The sequence below is a fragment of the Adiantum capillus-veneris genome, chromosome 28 (assembly GCF_014529385.1).
Source record: "Adiantum capillus-veneris isolate H3 chromosome 28, ASM1452938v2, whole genome shotgun sequence".
Lineage (NCBI taxonomy): Eukaryota > Viridiplantae > Streptophyta > Polypodiopsida > Polypodiales > Pteridaceae > Adiantum > Adiantum capillus-veneris.
Window position 1 is genome coordinate 59,575,535 of NC_140958.1, and position 16,530 is coordinate 59,592,064.

At 43.0% G+C, this 16,530-nt stretch overlaps 1 protein-coding gene across 3 annotated transcripts in view; it reads left to right on the top strand.

The window, feature by feature from the left end:
* The first annotated feature begins 334 nt into the window (after positions 1–334).
* LOC147420520 (phosphate transporter PHO1-3-like) overlaps positions 335–16,530 on the top strand; it is a 174,442-nt gene continuing 158,246 nt past the window's right edge. For 2 of the 3 annotated variants that reach the window (XR_015187064.1, XM_086505182.1), the window contains exons 1-3: positions 335–1,217; positions 3,103–3,379; positions 3,750–4,128. Coding sequence is in view for 2 of the 3 variants with exons in the window: in XM_086505182.1 (XP_086361308.1) it covers positions 1,008–1,217; positions 3,103–3,379; positions 3,750–4,128 (866 nt within the window). In the remaining variant the exon portion in view is untranslated. The remainder of the gene's footprint in view (positions 1,218–3,102; positions 3,380–3,749; positions 4,129–16,530) is intronic. The other variant, XM_086505181.1, reaches the window with a different exon arrangement.

Sequence of the window (16,530 nt, forward strand, 5' to 3'; positions counted from 1 at the left end):
AGGGAGAGCTTGCGTATAGTCTTCTTGCTGTCAATTTTCACAACCTTTATACAGCAAGCGTTCCTTGCTTTCTAATCCCTCTGTCTTGAACCCCAAGAACTTTTCTCTGGGGTTGAAGATTGGAAATCTAAGTCTCTTAGAGGAGCTTTGTTCTCTCTCAGACTCCCTTCTCAAACTGCACGATAGACAAGCAAACGTGTGGGAACCTGGTCAGTATATGTGAAGTATGGAGTGTCCAACTCACGAGTTTGTCCGGACTACTTAAAAAAGTATGGCATCCAAACAAAGATTCATTATTTTCCTCAAATCAAAAACCTTTTATGAAACGTGGCAGGTTTCTCCGCTCAAGGCGCTCATGCGCAACTTCTTTAAGCCCATCAGCAGGAGGCTAGCGGAGACCAAGTTTCGTAGTAAAGAGAAGATGGATCCTCATTTTTCATGCATGCGCATCTTGCATAAACACCCTCCCGCTTCCCATCATCGTCATCACCACCAGCTTCAATTTTTTCCTTGTCCGCCATAGCTGCAAACTTTTCCCTATCACCTTTCCTAATTTTCCTCTTTGCATGCATTCGGTTCAGCCTTTTCTTGCCTTTCAGCTGCTGCATGCTCTCGTTACTGAGGCTTCAACCGGCTCACAGAAGCCGTGCCTCGACCTTTCGTATGTGGAAACATGGAATGCAAAGACGTGTTTGCAAGAAGGCTCAGCGTCCTAATGCGGGGACGCCATGATTAGTCTGATATTCACGCAGCTTACAAATGCGGGCTAATTATCTCCCTGCTCGGACACTAGCCTTTGAATGAAGGAGTATGTTGCTGCGGTTCCCCACAGTGTCAAGCGAATGGAGATGGTGAAGTGAATAGAAAAGTAGAGTCAGAAGGCGGTTATTCTCATTTTCGCCGGCTTATTGGATCTCCTGTATTCTTTCGGACTTGAATGCAAGTATAATTATGGCTTCTAACTGAATTTTCCTGCTGGAGATCTTTGAGAAGGGCCAAGAAGGGAAATGGTGAAGTTTTCTAAACAGCTCGAGAGCCAGCTTGTGCCGGAGTGGAAGAGTGCGTTTTGTAACTACTGGCAGCTGAAAAAAGAGCTCAAGCAGATAAAGCTTTCTCAGCCAACTAGGCACTCTTTTGTCACCCCCCGCCCTTCAGTGTCTACACTCAGTTTCAACAATCTCACTCGCAGAAGAAGTGTACAGAAGGATGTCATCTTGGTGAGTGGTCTAGGTGTTGTGAATTTTGTCTCTTGGCTCTTTTCAATGGTTTGCAAGCAAGTTAACCTCTCGATACTTGTATAGTAGGCTCTTTAAGAAGCAGTACATCAAAATTTAATGATTTTGCAGCACCTGAGCCACTACTCTGGTCTGACTAGCTTTTTGAGAACGCTTGGTGAAGTTTACGCTTCCAGTGAATTTTGCTTTTGGTATCAACGTAAATAAGAATTGACAGACAAAAACACTCAGAACATACCTTTGACAGTGGAAGTGTAATGGTTGGTTACATGTACAGGTCTCTATTATTCCACAACATTCTGGTATATCAAAGTCTTCTCAAATCGTTCTGCATGCTCGTTACTGCAGTGTGCAACTTAATGTCCCTTTTGAACCTTAGCCCCAGACGAATATGGAGTGTTGTCAACTAACCATCCTAATGAGATATGTTAAATTAAGATGGATAATGATAACTCTTTTAATGACAAAATATTGACTGGAGAGTGGAAGATGTAGATAATTTCTGCTTCATGCCATAGGAATTCTCCATCCATATGTCTGTTTTAGGCTTTAACACAATTGCTGGTTTGTTAGAATGGATTAGACAATGCTTGGAGCCCAAGTGGACAATGTGGTGAAGAGATTTTAATACTCCGATCCTTAAACTAGATTAGCTTCTCTTGGGGCATTTTCAACAAATGTGACCAATTTTTTTGCATAACTTGTAATTATTTTTGTGCTTATTAAGGCCTGTTTTACTGAGCAGCTCATAGGTAGTTTCATTAGACATTTTGAGGAGGCTAAGTGGATTTAGAAAGTTTGTAATGTCTCCTTGAACCTTGCCAAGAGTGAGAATGCAAATAACAAGCATAAGAAGAGGAGGTTATGAACTGTGTAAATGGTCCGATTATTGATGTTATAGCTTGTCCTGATTATTGCATGATCTGACATTTAGAGCCAATTAAGTTGAAAATGGTGATATGTTTGAAGATTTAGGTGTGAATGCCTTCCTTTTAGAAACTTAGTTTTGCAGTGTTAAACCTAGGAATTAGGCAGATGAAGTAATGTCCCTCGTCCTTGGTGTTTTACGAGTTCAAGTCTGTGTAACTAGACCTATTCAAGAATATAAAATGTTCGTATCCTGCAAATCTGTTTTTTGTCTTTGGGTGTTTGTACTGGTCTATGCAGTGACATATCACGGTTGTGTCTCTTCATCTTGTGGTCTCGAGTTTCAAGGTGAGTAATTTTGTTATGAATGTGCTGTTCTTTTTTTCACCAATGTAGCTCTGTTTAAATAGTCTTTCAAGTTCAGTTCATATTTACTCTTTGCACATAGCTGTGTTAGAAGCATTGTTTCTATAGCGTTAAACCTAGCTAAAGAATTAGGCAGATGAAGCATTATGTCCCTTGTCCTTGGTGTTTTATGGGCTCAAATCTGTGTCATTAGACCTATTGGTGTTCTTTATTTGTCTTTGTACTGATCTGTGCATCGACCTACTTGTGGTTCAAAGAGACTGAGGGGGAGTAATTTGTTGTTAATGTGCTGTTGGCTTTTTCACCAAAGAAGCTCTGCTTATGTACTTGTCCATCATGTACAGTTTCATATTTATTCTTGGCACTTAGCTGTGTTGTAATAGATTGCCAGGTTCAATGTTGATTCTTAGCTCAGTTCGATGTTGATTCTTAGCTCATCTTATCTAACCTTATGAAACTTTGTAAATCGATGAGAGTCATGTTAGCTTCTATTCACCAGCATGAGGGAGTACCAGGAACTTTAAACAAAAAGAGATCATTTGCGGGGCTACTTATTATTTCCAGTTCTGTTTGGGGGGGCTGGTTCTCAATGAGCTCTCAACAACTTTTCTGACCTCCTTGTGCTATGGTGCAGGTTCATTTGCGCCATTCTGTGAGTAATCAACCTGAAGACTACTATGAAACTGAATTCGTCGATCCAGCAGCAGATGGAGATGTTGAAAAGGCTTTCTTTGCAACTCTTGATCTTCAGTTAAACAAAGTAAATCAGTTCTACAGAAGGAAAGAGTCGCTGCTTCTTCAAAGAGGAGAAGACATCAAATTGCAGCTTGAGAAGCTCATGACAATGAGGAAAGTTATGAAATTGCATCAAGGCTATGCTGCTGATATGAATGACCTTTTGGCTCAAACGCGTAAGTAAAACAAAGGATAATAAAGCCTACATGGTGTGACTATTCAAATTTCAATTCTAATAAGGAACCTATATGACGATAAATTTGAGGAAGGTGGACACTGATGGAAGCAGCATATTATTTTCACAAAACAAGGCTAGAATATTTGTTTTAGAAACTGGGTCATTGAGCGGGTTTGACTAGGAAGTTGTTCACTTTGGGAATTGCTGTGACTCTTTAAACAGTAGAACAAAAGCTATTTTGTATGCCAATGGGCCACACTCGTTTGGGGAGATTGTATTGATCATGCTTCAAGGCACTCTAAACACTATTTGACATTTTGTTGGAGTCTTCAATGCTTTATGATACCTTGGATCCATTGTTTTTGCAGATCTTAGCAATTCACAGCAAACTGAAGATGATTTGCTGCCGCCGTCAACCATTTTAATTGATACCCAGGAATGTGTGGAAGTAGAGAGTGGAAGCAGTGGAGGAACTGATCAAGATGGCTTCTATAGAGTTGCGGCCGACATGAATTTTACTGCAGTTTCACCTATCGAGCTGGACATTCCTAAGGAAAATCCTGCACTATCATTATCAGCAGTAGTTCAAATGCTTTGGGACGATGTTTTGCGTCAATCAAAAAATGGGTCGTCTTCTTGGAGGCAATTCAGCAGATTAGATAGGAAGAAGATACAGTATGCTGACAAAATGTTGCGTGTGGCCTTTATTGAGCTATACCGTGGTCTTGGACTGCTAAGAAGTTTCAGGTCATTTTCTCAAGAAAATTCTGATGTAGTTCTTTGACGTTGATAGCTTTTTTGTGGCAAAGCTTTTATTTTTTTGTTATGAGCTCTCTATAGTATGTTAGTAGATAGCTATGTTTTTTGTCTGTGCCTGTATGTGTGTGTGTGGGTGCATGCATGTCTGTGGTATGGGGCAACTTGGATATGCTGCAGAGTTTTTCTTTTCATGTGAGAAAATACATCACATACGGCTGGGCACAACCACTGAACGACCCTCATCCGCTACGACCCACGCATGGGAGAAATAGGGACACCTAAGCAGCTCCATCCACCAAGAGGTGGTAAACTCTTAAAACCCTCTCAGCTCCTAGATGGGTAGCAGATTGGATGTGCCAGTTAAGGGATGAAGGAGAAGCTCCTGATGTACTAGTTAAGGGCCCCTCAACTGGGCGCTCCTGATGGTATTTGATGAGAGACGTACTCTTCAATCAAGTCTCAAGGCCCTCTCATAAACACTTTGGCACCTCTATTCCAGAACCCCCACCCATCACCACAAGCTGCACCTGCACATAGCTTCTTCTTCTTCCTAAAAAATCCAAGCTTACTCACGACCAAAAGCTGATAAAATATAAGTTTTTAACATGTTTTTTGTGTACTTAGTCACGTTTTTCAGTTCCGACACTTGTATGTACAAAAACAACAAAACTATGTACCCTACGCAATTGGCGGACATAAGGTGCAAAAGCATAAAATAACATCTCTCATAGTCTTTGGGGTGATCCACATCATTCCGTAAAAACAGGTCACACGGTATCTACTCAGATTGTCCTCCTTTGTAGAAAAAGAGAGGTGACCTTGCTCTGATGTTTTAATCATATCAGAACCAGTACCTGTAGGGGCATCGAGCACCCACAGTATTGCAGGATCTTAGCGTTCTCATCACCAAACCCCAACATCTTCAACATCAGTAGTTCAACGCAACGTTTTTGCATTAGATCTGTACCAACGTTTTTTTGCATCAGCATTCAACCCTAGCATTTTACAATACATCAGCATTCAATACTCAGTCTTTAGTATCTAGCCATTGTATCAGCATTTGTGCAAGTAATCTAAAGCAAGTACCTGTTTTGACATTTGAGCAAGGGGGCCCTTGAGGGTGGTAAAGAACTGACATGCAGTGTCATGTCTCCTCTCTTTCATTTTGTTCAATTCAGTTTCTCTTTCAAGGAAAGTAACCTTGTGTTTGTGCGAAGTTTTAGATTTGAGTGAAAATCCTTAAACCCTTCCGCTGCACCTGACATTGGTATTAGAGCTCTGGATGTGCTTTGGCTTAAAGAACTCAAGGGAAGAATCAAGAACCCAAAGAACTTATCTCATAATTTTTTTCCTCAAAGAAGTTTCATGTCCTTGCCTTGGACATATTAGCCACTACCACCCTTGGTCCATGGCGCATCGGGCGCACCCCGGTCTTCATCGCTTGAATGAGCTGTTCACTTGACAGCTATTGTGGGGTTAGAATTCTAGACTCAGATGCCAGTTGTAAGATCAGATGAGATGAACAGAATCAGACTTGAGAAGACCAAACGGAAAAGTTAGACTAATAAGTGAACTGAAATAAAATACTTAGATGACATTAATTGAGACAATGGAAATTAGAGAATCAGATCCATAAATGTTCATAAGTACAAGTCTGTAAGTACAATTGATACATCACTTAGTGCTCAGAAGCTCTATAATGCTTACAGTGACTAGTTACAAGTGATACAAGAGCTCCAATCCACTGATAGACCTAGATTGATAGACTCCGAGAAGAGATCTATAATGGAAGTAATGGATCCTACTTATAGGTGCCCGTACTAGGTTCTGACTGACTGTATAGTCATGCAAAATTTTGTAATTATTGGTATTTTATCCAGGAAACTCGTAGAAGTGACGTCCGCGCAAGTTCCCGCCAACTACATCCTCCTGAAATTTCAGACACATGGTGTGACTTCATCTCTTTCCCTTCGCTTTTCTTTTATTTGGAGATTTCTTCTGTTCGGACTTTGGCACTTGTTTAGCTGGTGGTTGAATAGTTCTCACCATGATTTGGAGTTTATGAGGACTAGAGGTGACATTCTCCTTCTGAATGATTCTGTATATAGCCTCTTGCTCTAATTGCTCCCTTCACTCAGTAAGCATCTCCATCTCATAAGGTGTGAGTACATGCAAAGTCTGTGTCAAGGTCGTGCAAGGTCTTCTTACCTTTGGTCAACCGTTCCCCTGCCAGCTTAAGACAGATGGATACTGTGTGGATCCATCCAGCTGGATCTAGCTGATTTTCTTTGATTCTGGCTTCGAAAAAAACTTTAGCCATTTCCTCGAATTGAGGTTCAAAGTTGGCTTTGCTGGCAAGTTCCTTTTCAAGAATCTTTGATGCTTCAACAGACATTTGTAAATAGCTTGTTAGTGTATTTGATTAGTAGACTGATTTGTGATTTCCAGTGAGTCATCATGTCTCTGAAATTGATCAAATCATCCTTGAGCTCATAGGCTGTACTCTTGTGTTTAGTGTCGCTGAGGACAGATTTCCAGGCCACCCATAGGGCCTTACTCTGTTCGTACCAGTTCCTTATTTGATCCATGATCTGGATATACCTCATTTGACCGGCAGGCTCGTTGTAAACTGGGTATAGGGCTGGATAAAACTTTGGCAGTTCGTCTGCTTTCATCTGGAGTGCTCAGTGCATACATTAGAATTGGTGAATCTGGCATTGCCTCAATGTAGTTCAATAGTATTTGGTTTTCTTGTTGCATTATCTTTCTAAGAATTCTGATCAGATGAGATGGACTCTTCAATGCTTGCTCTTATTCCCTGATGATCATTTTGGTGCATTACCCTTGACTGTAGGATGCCATTGTTTTAAGTTAATAATGTTTTGTTTTATCTAGTTTTGTTTCGTAGCAAACAAAGTGATTTAGTTTGTTTGTTTGTTTGTTTTTGTTTTTCTTTTCTTTTCATGTGTCCCTTGCTTTTATAGTTTTATGAGTGCTTTATTCCCTCTTATAATTCGTGAGTTCAGACTATTCTGAACTTATGAAGGTATATTGTTTTCTAATAGGGCCGCGACACGGTTGTCCAGGTTCCTTGTGACTGTCTGCATCTTTTGTAGAATCCCTTTTGACTTCATTCTGGATGTCGTGCTGTCACAAACAGGAGCGCATACGAATAATCAACAAGCTGAAAATAAATAAACTCTCATTTAAAAGAGATGAGGGAGAAGATCGACACAGTATTGGGGATTAGAAGATGGATTGGTCCCTTTCCTTAAAAAGAATCTTAATTAGGCAGAACCTTTTTACAAGCACAAGAAGTGGAGAAACCCCTCCGTTCTTAATCTCAGACTCGATGGTCAACCCTTCCCGTGCGAGTACTTACGAGAGGTAACTCTCAATTCTGTTTGCATCGGGAGCATGAAACTCCGCAAACTGATTCCGTTTTCGGAGTCCCTGAGCGTAGGTCGAGGTTTCCTTGCTCCTCCGTGATGGAGTACCCGCAAAAAGCAGAAACACGAAACAACGACTTGAGAGCGTATTCACAATCTTTACTTATCGTTCCAAGTACGGAAAAGTGACCTTCGCATGCTGGCTTCATGCGATCACTTAAAGATTGGCGGCGGTAGAACCTCCTCATGCTAGCGCTGACAAAACTGAGAGCAAGAGAGAGGGCGCTAACTGAATTTATAAGTCTCCGGAGCCGGCAGGAATAGAGGGCGAGAGTCCTGCAACAATAGTAGGGATAGGTAGCAAGAGAGGCTAGCGTGGAGTTTGCGGCACATTTGGCGAGAGGAGGGGGTGAGAAAAATACGCTGTTTTCAGCCGAAAGGGCAGCACTGATTTTTTTTTTTTTAATAACAATAACATAAGCCTTGCTTGAATTAAGTGGCTTCCCACTTATTAAGTGGGCGGCTGGTCACTCAATAAAATCTGTGAACTTGTTTAAAAACTCAATAAAACTCAATGAGAAAACTGATGCTACACATCTAGGCGCCCCTGGATGCAACCACATGCACAGATGCAATGCAAACACAGATTCCTAGCGGGAAAGCATCTTCTTTTTCTGGAAAGTAGTTAAAATATTCCTCTTTTTAGAAAATCTTCTCAGAACCCATCTTGATTCTTGTGCCTACGTCTTTACGCGTATTCCTTTTTCGACTTCGGATTTCCTCCCAGATCAAGGGAATATTCTACCAGTTGTTGAGCGCGCGGCGGTGTGTGCAAGTGATAGAGCACGTGTCACAAAAATACGGAAGCGAAAACTGACTGTTAAATGCAATTTATATACTCAAGAGACTTTGGAGAGAAAGAGAGAAAGCTTGACACATCATTGGGGACCAGAAGATGGGCTAGTCTCCCCCCCCCATAAAAAGAATATCTTTATAACTAAGGGAGAATTCTTTACAAGCACAGGAATGGGGCGAAAGCCCGTCCTCTATTCTTTCTTGTCCTTCTTCTTCTGACTGAGAGAGTAGAAGAACTGCTCTCCTGACTACTAAGAGGATCTTTCCTCTTCTGTGAGATTTTGGGAAGCTCTCGTAGATGAGAGTCTATCTTCCACAAAACTCATCGGAAGCTCTAAGAAACGGGAGTCTATCTTCCGCTAACTATGTCTCTTCGGACATAATCATTCCTGCAGTCAACCCACGAAGGAAACATGCAAAACACACGCACACACGCTTGCTGTAATTTTCTGCACATAACCAGAAATTGTTACCTGAGCACGTTCCAATGCCGAAACGGATGTCCTTTTCGCGACGGAAATGCTCTAAACTTTGTGTGTGTATAGTAGGTAGAGAGGAATAGTTTCCTACTAAAGCTTTGCTGAAATTCACCCTAATACAGGTGATTAGGGGCTGAAAACATAGAATTTGCAGCAGCTAGTAGAGAGAGAAAAAGAGTTTTCTACTACTTTACGCGATGAAACTTCTCCCACAGCTGCCTATGACCATGAGAGGCCTTGTTCTAGGTGATGGGTGCACAGAGGCTCCACATACACCACAAGGTGCTGCTCTCAAGCTTCAATGGAGAGCTTCACTGCGTAGAGGACGTTCAACTTAGGGGGGGTAGTGCACTGCCAACCTGGCAAGAGGGGGAGGGGTTGCTCTCTTATAGCCTCCCAGAAGAGGGGGCGTTAGCATGAAGAGAGGGAGTGAGAGAGAGAGAGAGAGAGATTGCATGGGAAAGTGTGCCAAGTGGCATACTTACTTTAAAATTTAAAAACCATTCAACTTTTGACTTTAAAAATCCTATGCTAGTTAATGAAATGTGCAATTAAGTGCACAACTGCACACATAGATGCAACCAATTAAATTGTTAGCTGCTCCCCAGCGCAATGCCGTACCGACACTGCTCTGGCATTACCTGTTCGCACTTGTCCGGCCATTGGGTCTAGCGCAAATCATTTAAGAATACTTTAACTAACTTATCCTAAGGTCGTAAAATAATCAGGCCTTAGGGTTATTATTCTAAGGACCCCATCTCATTCCTGTGCTTGCACTAGCGTGTGTAATTTTCTGAGCATGAAATATGAGGGTACTATCTACCCCTTCATTGAAGACCCGATTTCCCAATCGCTAGGGCTTCAGGGTATTTTCTGCTAGGGTCTCCGTGAGGTGCACTGGCCCAAACTTGGGCGCACCTGAGGCCCCAGAACTGCTAAATCTATTCTGATGTGCACACAACTAATTAGATAATTCTTTTCTCGTAAATAAATTAATTATTTAGAAAGTCTGACTTAGTTACATCCCTCTTGGTTCTAAACAGTTGACCTCAACTGTAGAGCGTCAACATAACTGTGCAAGATGTCTGGGTAGTCCTTAAGATGGGACTCAATCATCCACTTTGCGTCTAAAGGAGTGTAATTCTTGAACTTGACTAAATACTTTCGATGTAGACTCCCCGACTTGAGTTGTCTCTCCGAGTGGTGTATTATCTGTTCAGGTTGAAGGATTTCCTCAGTCTCTTCGACTTCTGGAGGATCTTCTTGTATTGGCGTCACTGTAGGAGGTCCAACATATGGTCGGAGGAGACTGACATAAAAAGCATTATGGATGCGCCAGTGAGAAGGCAAATCCAATCTGAAAGTCACGTCATTGACTTTATCTGTAATTTTGAAAGGGCCGTAAAATCTATGGGAAAGTTTGACAACTTTCCCTTTGCTGACCCGCTTTTTCAATCTAGCTTTCTCAAACCGAAGCAGGACATATTGTCCTTTTTCTAGATTGAGATTCCGTCTGTGCTTGTCTGCTTTTCTCTTCTGTTGCTCTTGAGTACGAAGAATCGCTTGCTTTACTTGTTGATGGGCAATATCAATATTGCGCACAAATTCAATAGCGGCGAAGATGTTTTCTTTGGTAACCATAATAGGAAGTAAGAGTGGCTTCCTATAAATAATTTCGAAGGGAACTTTACCTGTCTACTATAGTCCAGATTGCATCATTTCCATTCTTGGATCGAGGAAGATCCGTAATAAAATCCATGGCAATACTTTCCCATGGCGTGTTAGGCACAGGGAGCGGCTGAAGCTTGCCATAAACTCTATGTCTGTCATATTTTACTTTTTGGCAGACTAAACACTCACGTACATGTTTTTCAATGTCCACATGGAGTGTTGGCCAAAAGAAATACCTTTCGAGGGCACTAGTGGTGGAAGAAATTCCCCGATGCCCGGCATAAGGAGAATTATGTGCTTCATCCATCACCTTTTGTTGTAAGGGCTGAGCTATGCATATTGCTTGTTGACGATAGAGTGTATTATCCCTAATGGAATAAGGTGGCTTTGAGTGACCAGCTTGAAGATCTGCCCAAATTGTGGCGAAGTCTGGATCTTGAGGATACATCTCGCTGAGAGATTCTAGTTCCTCATGATAAATTGTTGTTAGTGCATTGACCTTTGGACGCCTGGAGAGAGCATCTGCAACTGCATTCTTCGTTCCAGAAGTATGTAAAATCTAAAAATGGAACATTGAAAGAAAGTTGGCCCATCCCATCTGCTTTTCTGATAACTTTCTCTGTGTGAGAAAGTAGCGAAGACTTTGATGATCTGTCTTGATAATAAAATCAGCTCCTAATAGATAGTGTTTCCAAATGGAAAGAGTATGAATTACTGCCATTAGCTCTTTCTCGTATATGGAGACATGCAACTCTGCATCTTTAAGGCGCCGACTTTCATTGGCTATCGCGTGACCCTCTTGGTTCAAAACTGCTCCTACACAATCTCCAGATGCATCGCAGTATACCTCGAAAGGTTTGCGAAGATCAGGGACGGTGAGAACAGGTCCGTGACTGAGTAGATACTTAAGCTTTTCGAAAGCTTGTTTTTGTCCAGACCCCCAATGGGAAAAAATACGGAAGCGAAATTGACTGTCAAATGCAATTTATATACTCAAGAGACTTTGGAGAGAAAGAGAGAAAGCTTGACACATCATTGGGGACCAGAAGATGGGCTGGTCCCCCCCCATAAAGAGAATATCTTTATTACTAAGGGAGAATTCTTTACAAGCACAGGAACGGGGCGAAAGCCCGTCCTTCTTCTTCTTCTGACTGAGAGAGTAGAAGAACTGCTCTCCTGACTACTAAGAGGATCTTTCCTCTTCTGTGAGATTTTGGGAAGCTCTCGTAGATGAGAGTCTATCTTCCACAAAACTCATCGGAAGCTCTCAAAAACGAGAGTCTATCTTCCGCTAACTATGTCTTTACGGACATAATCGTTCCTGCAGTCAACCCACGAAGGAAATATGCAAAACACACGCACACACGCTTGCTGTAATTTTCTGCACATAACTAGAAATTATTACCTGAGAGCGTTCCAATGCCAAAACGGAGGTCCTTTTCGCGACGGAAATGCTCCAAACTTTGTGTGCGTGTATAGTAGGTAGAGAGGAATAGTTTCCTACTAAAGCTTTGCTGAAATTCACCCTAATACAGGTGATTAGGAGCTGAAAACAGAGAATTTGCAGCAGCTAGTAGAGAGAGAAAAAGAGTTTTCTACTACTTTACGCAATGAAACTTCTCCCACAGCTGCCTATGACCATGAGAGGCCTTGTTCTAGGTGATGGGTGCACAGAGGCTCCACATACACCACAAGGTGCTGCTCTCAAGCTTCAATGGAGAGCTTCACTGCGTAGAGGACGTTCAACTTAGGGGGGGTAGTGCATTGCCAACCTGGCAAGAGGGGGAGGGGCTGCTCTCTTATAGCCTCCCAGAAGAGGGGGCGCTAGCATGAAGAGAGGGAGTGAGAGAGAGAGAGAGAGATTGCATGGGAAAGTGTGCCAAGTGGCACACTTACTTTAAAATTTAAAAAACATTCAACTTTTGACTTTAAAAATCCTATGCTAGTTAATGAAATGTGCAATTAAGTGCACAACTGCACACATAGATGCAACCAATTAAATTGTTAGCTGCTCCCTAGCGCAATGCCGTACCGACATTGCTCTGGCATTACCTGTTCGCACTTGTCCGGCCATTTGGTCCAGCGCAAATCATTTAAGAATACTTTAACTAACTTATCCTAAGGCAGTAAAATAATCAGGCCTTAGGGTTATTATTCTAAGGACCCCATCTCATTCCTGTGCTTGCACTAGCGCGCGTAATTTTCTGAGCCTGAAATCTGAGGCTACTATCTACCCCTTCATTGAAGACCCGATTTCCCAATCGCTAGGGCTTCAGGGTATTTTCTGCTAGGGTCTCCCTGAGGTGCACTGGCCCAAACTTGGGCGCACCTGAGGCCCCAGAACTGCTAAATCTATTCTGATGTGCACACAACTAATTAGATAATTCTTTTCTCGTAAATAAATTAATTTTTTACAAAGTCTGACTTAGTTATAGCACGCGAAGATGTGCAGTGTGTGTGCAGAGAGGGGTGGCGAAGGCCAGCAGGAGAGGAAGCGCTAGCAGAACGAAGAGGGAGAGAGAGAGAGGGCTCACGTTTCTGGGGAAAACTCAATAAGTGAGTTTTGGGTTTTCTCACTTTTATTATAAGTGACCTTAAAAAATGTGTCCAGGCTCAAATATTGAGCCTGGACAAAGTATAAAAATGTACAAAAAGGGGTTATTTAGGCCTTTAACCCAACACACCGTTGATTGATTTTGATCAAACAGAAAAGATTCGATCTTATTGTTTTGATTTAAACAGAAAAGATTCGATCTCATTGTTTGCATGTGTTTGATGAACGGGTTGTCACTCTGTCTCCATGTTCAGCTACATTGCATACACAGCCTTTAGAGAAGACAAGATTTTTTTCCTTCACTTTACATGGAATAGGTATGTTCATGGTTTTGTGTTGGAGATGGTTTCAGGAATTTTCAGCCATGGAGATTCTTGAAGACGAAAGAAGCAGGACTCTAGACGAAGTTGAAGCATCAAAGGAGCTACAGAAGACTTTGAGTCGCTTTCGGCGCGGCCCAAAGAAGCAAGCGTTGCAGACCTTTATGAAGTTCATGTATCGCTTGACCCACACAGCAGAGTGGGCCGGCGAAGAGTCCCTTCCAGGATTCCGGATGCTGTTGGCGATCTCCCTCGACGCCATACAGTTCGGTACCAGTACCTCACTTTGAAAAGGAGGGGATGTCACGTGACACATCCCAACCCTATGTGTCCGTGGACAAGCTACACCACAGCAGGGTTCAGTCAAGTTTAGATTAGCAGTGATATGGCACTTTTGTGAGTCTATTCGTAGACCGTGCATGCCCAGTCACTTAGCATAGATGCATATCCTCCGGTTGCACACAACATGATCATCGGAATTCCCATCAGAATCCATTAGCATCAGTTAGGGGAATTTTCCAGTGCATTTAGCCTATTTTTCTATTTATTGGTTATTTTCACTTATTATGTGACTTTCCAACAAAAGTAGGTAGGGCAATTTTGCTAAGTTAATATATAAGCAAACCCAAGTTAGCACTTTCTGGCAGAAGAGGCAGCAGGAGCTTCCCGCTCAAGAGGCAACTTCTCAGCAGTACCCCCCAAAGACCTCTAGCGTTTTCTGTTCCCAGCAGTAAAACTCCATCCTTGGCGTTTTTCCTCCCTGGCAGTCCTCGCCCTCACCCTCAACACCCTAGCGTTAGCAGATTGTGGATCCATCGCCAGAATTCATCAGCATTAGCGTTTTTGCTAATTCAGCCCATTAGCGTTTTTGTCTCCAACAGGCCAGCGTTTTTGGCAAGAGGCAGAACCAGCCAGCGTTTTTGTTTTCAGCCTTCAACTACATCAGATACACGCAGAATTCCCCCAAGTTGGTTGCAGATGTTCCCCCCAGCTTCAGCCATAAAAACGCAGCCAAAACAGGCATTTTCAGCCACCGAACAGTCCCGAAATTCAGCGATTAGAAGATCTCAGATTTCAGCCATCCAGTTGTCGTCGTCACCACCGTCGTCGTCATCGGCATAGTCACATTGCATCAGTCCATTGCATACGCATTGTACACCTTTGTGCAATCAAAGTAGACCACTCTCGCCGACGAGAGTGGGGCCTTCGGAGGAGGGTTTTACAACCTCTCGGTGTCGTATCTCTTCTCTCTCCTTCTCTCAGTCTCATTCACTTGCACGCACAATCCAGTCACTTTGTTCGTGATCATAGCACTCTGCATAAGACGGAAAGCTCTCTCTTTCCCTAAGAACTAAAAGGAACCTTGAGCAATAAAGATCACTAATCTTGAGAAAATACAACATTCATTCCGCTGCACCTTACACCATAGGCTTAGTCTCCTGCTGAGACCTGAGCTCTTCGAGCTCGCGCTTGCTCTGGTCCAAAGCCTCGTGATGTGGAGGCTTCTCCTGTCGAAAATAGAAGGATCTTTCCTCTTGAAGAGTTCGTTGTAACTTCAGGGCTTCGAGTTTCCTCCGTAAAGAAGTCAAAGGATTAGAAGGACTTTCCAAGAGTACAGAGGTAGTCTCGACCTGAGAAGAGTTGGTAAACAGCTTCCTTGCCCCCTCTATCCTAGTAGTAGCAGCAACAAACTCCTCTAGGTTGGCGTCAGGTCGGAGATTCTCTCTGAGGTTTTGCTATGAAGTCTTTGGAAGAGCCTTCTCTACCCGTTTCTTGATCATAAACTCACCTAGTTGCTGACTTCCTCAGCAACTAGAGACTTTGTTCTAGTCATGAGTTCTGCAAAAGTCTCTTTGGGCTAAAGTATTAGGTTTGGCCAACTCATCCAGAACCTTTTCTTGGAAGTCCCCTGGTTTGAAATGTGGCCCAAGTAGTAAAGCGGTTTTCAGCAAACTGAATGTACCACTTGTTTGCTAAGCCATCCAAGGTAGATGGGAAGAGTTCTAAGTAGGCATCTTCTCGGTTGAGGCCACGACCTTTGCAAAGAGAAACAAACCTCCGGGCATGGTCGTCAGCATCCTTTGTGGAGAGACCCTTGAAAGTCGGAAACGTAATATTCACCTTAGCTAGAACGCTTGTGAGCTCCTCCATGACTGTCTGTGCAGGAGCTTGCTGCACTGGAGCTTGCTGTAACATAGGGGATGAGAAGTTTATTGATGGGGGTGACTGGGGAGGTGTGGAACTGGTTGAGGGGGAAGGTAGGGGTATTGGAGCTGGTGGACTTCTGCTTTGCACGAAGGGTTGACGCTTCCTGTGGTAGTACTTTAGAGCACTTAGTAGTGGGCTGTCGCTTGTTTGACTGCCTTGTATGTGTCATACAATAACTAGAAGCCCACCCAAGCCTTGGGCACGAAGACCTGTAACTTACTGAACACTGCCCGAAACGCCACTAGACCAAGGCGAGTGACTGGACCACTTGGCTAGACCTGGACGAGAGAGAACTAGACCAGGTCGAGAGAGTACTAGCCCAGGACGAGAGACTAGACCAGCAGGTCTAGACTAAGCGGGACAAGGTGAATGTCACAAGACGGGCACCACGTGCCAATAGAAAAGAACAGTCTGAACAGACTTTTAGCACTTCAATAACAACTGAATCGAGAGAGAGAGAGAGACGATACGCGACACGGAGTGGCGGAATTCCACCCCAAAGAGTATTGGCCCCAAACCTTGGCGCCCCTTTCGATATTTCTTTATATTGCATCAACACAGTACAAGCCGGTACTCCAGACTCTGCACCTTCTCCAGGAAGCATGCCAGAGAATGAGCCCTAACCTCATATTTAAAGGCCCTTGGCCTAAAAAGCAATTACAGTGAAAAGCCTTCAAATTCAAAAGCATTTGGTCCAAAAGCAAAGCCAAAAAGCTGTCAACGTAAATCACGGAAATCCGTGCAGCCTGCCATGTCATCAGCCAGTGCAAACGCGGAAATCCGTACAGCTTGCCACATCATCATGCTAGCGCAATTTTCAGAAATCTTCCACGTCATCAGTTATTGGCGTGTGTCTGGATCCTGCTCTATTTTCTTCCTTTATGTCACTTGGGGCCCCATCGAACGGGGTCCCT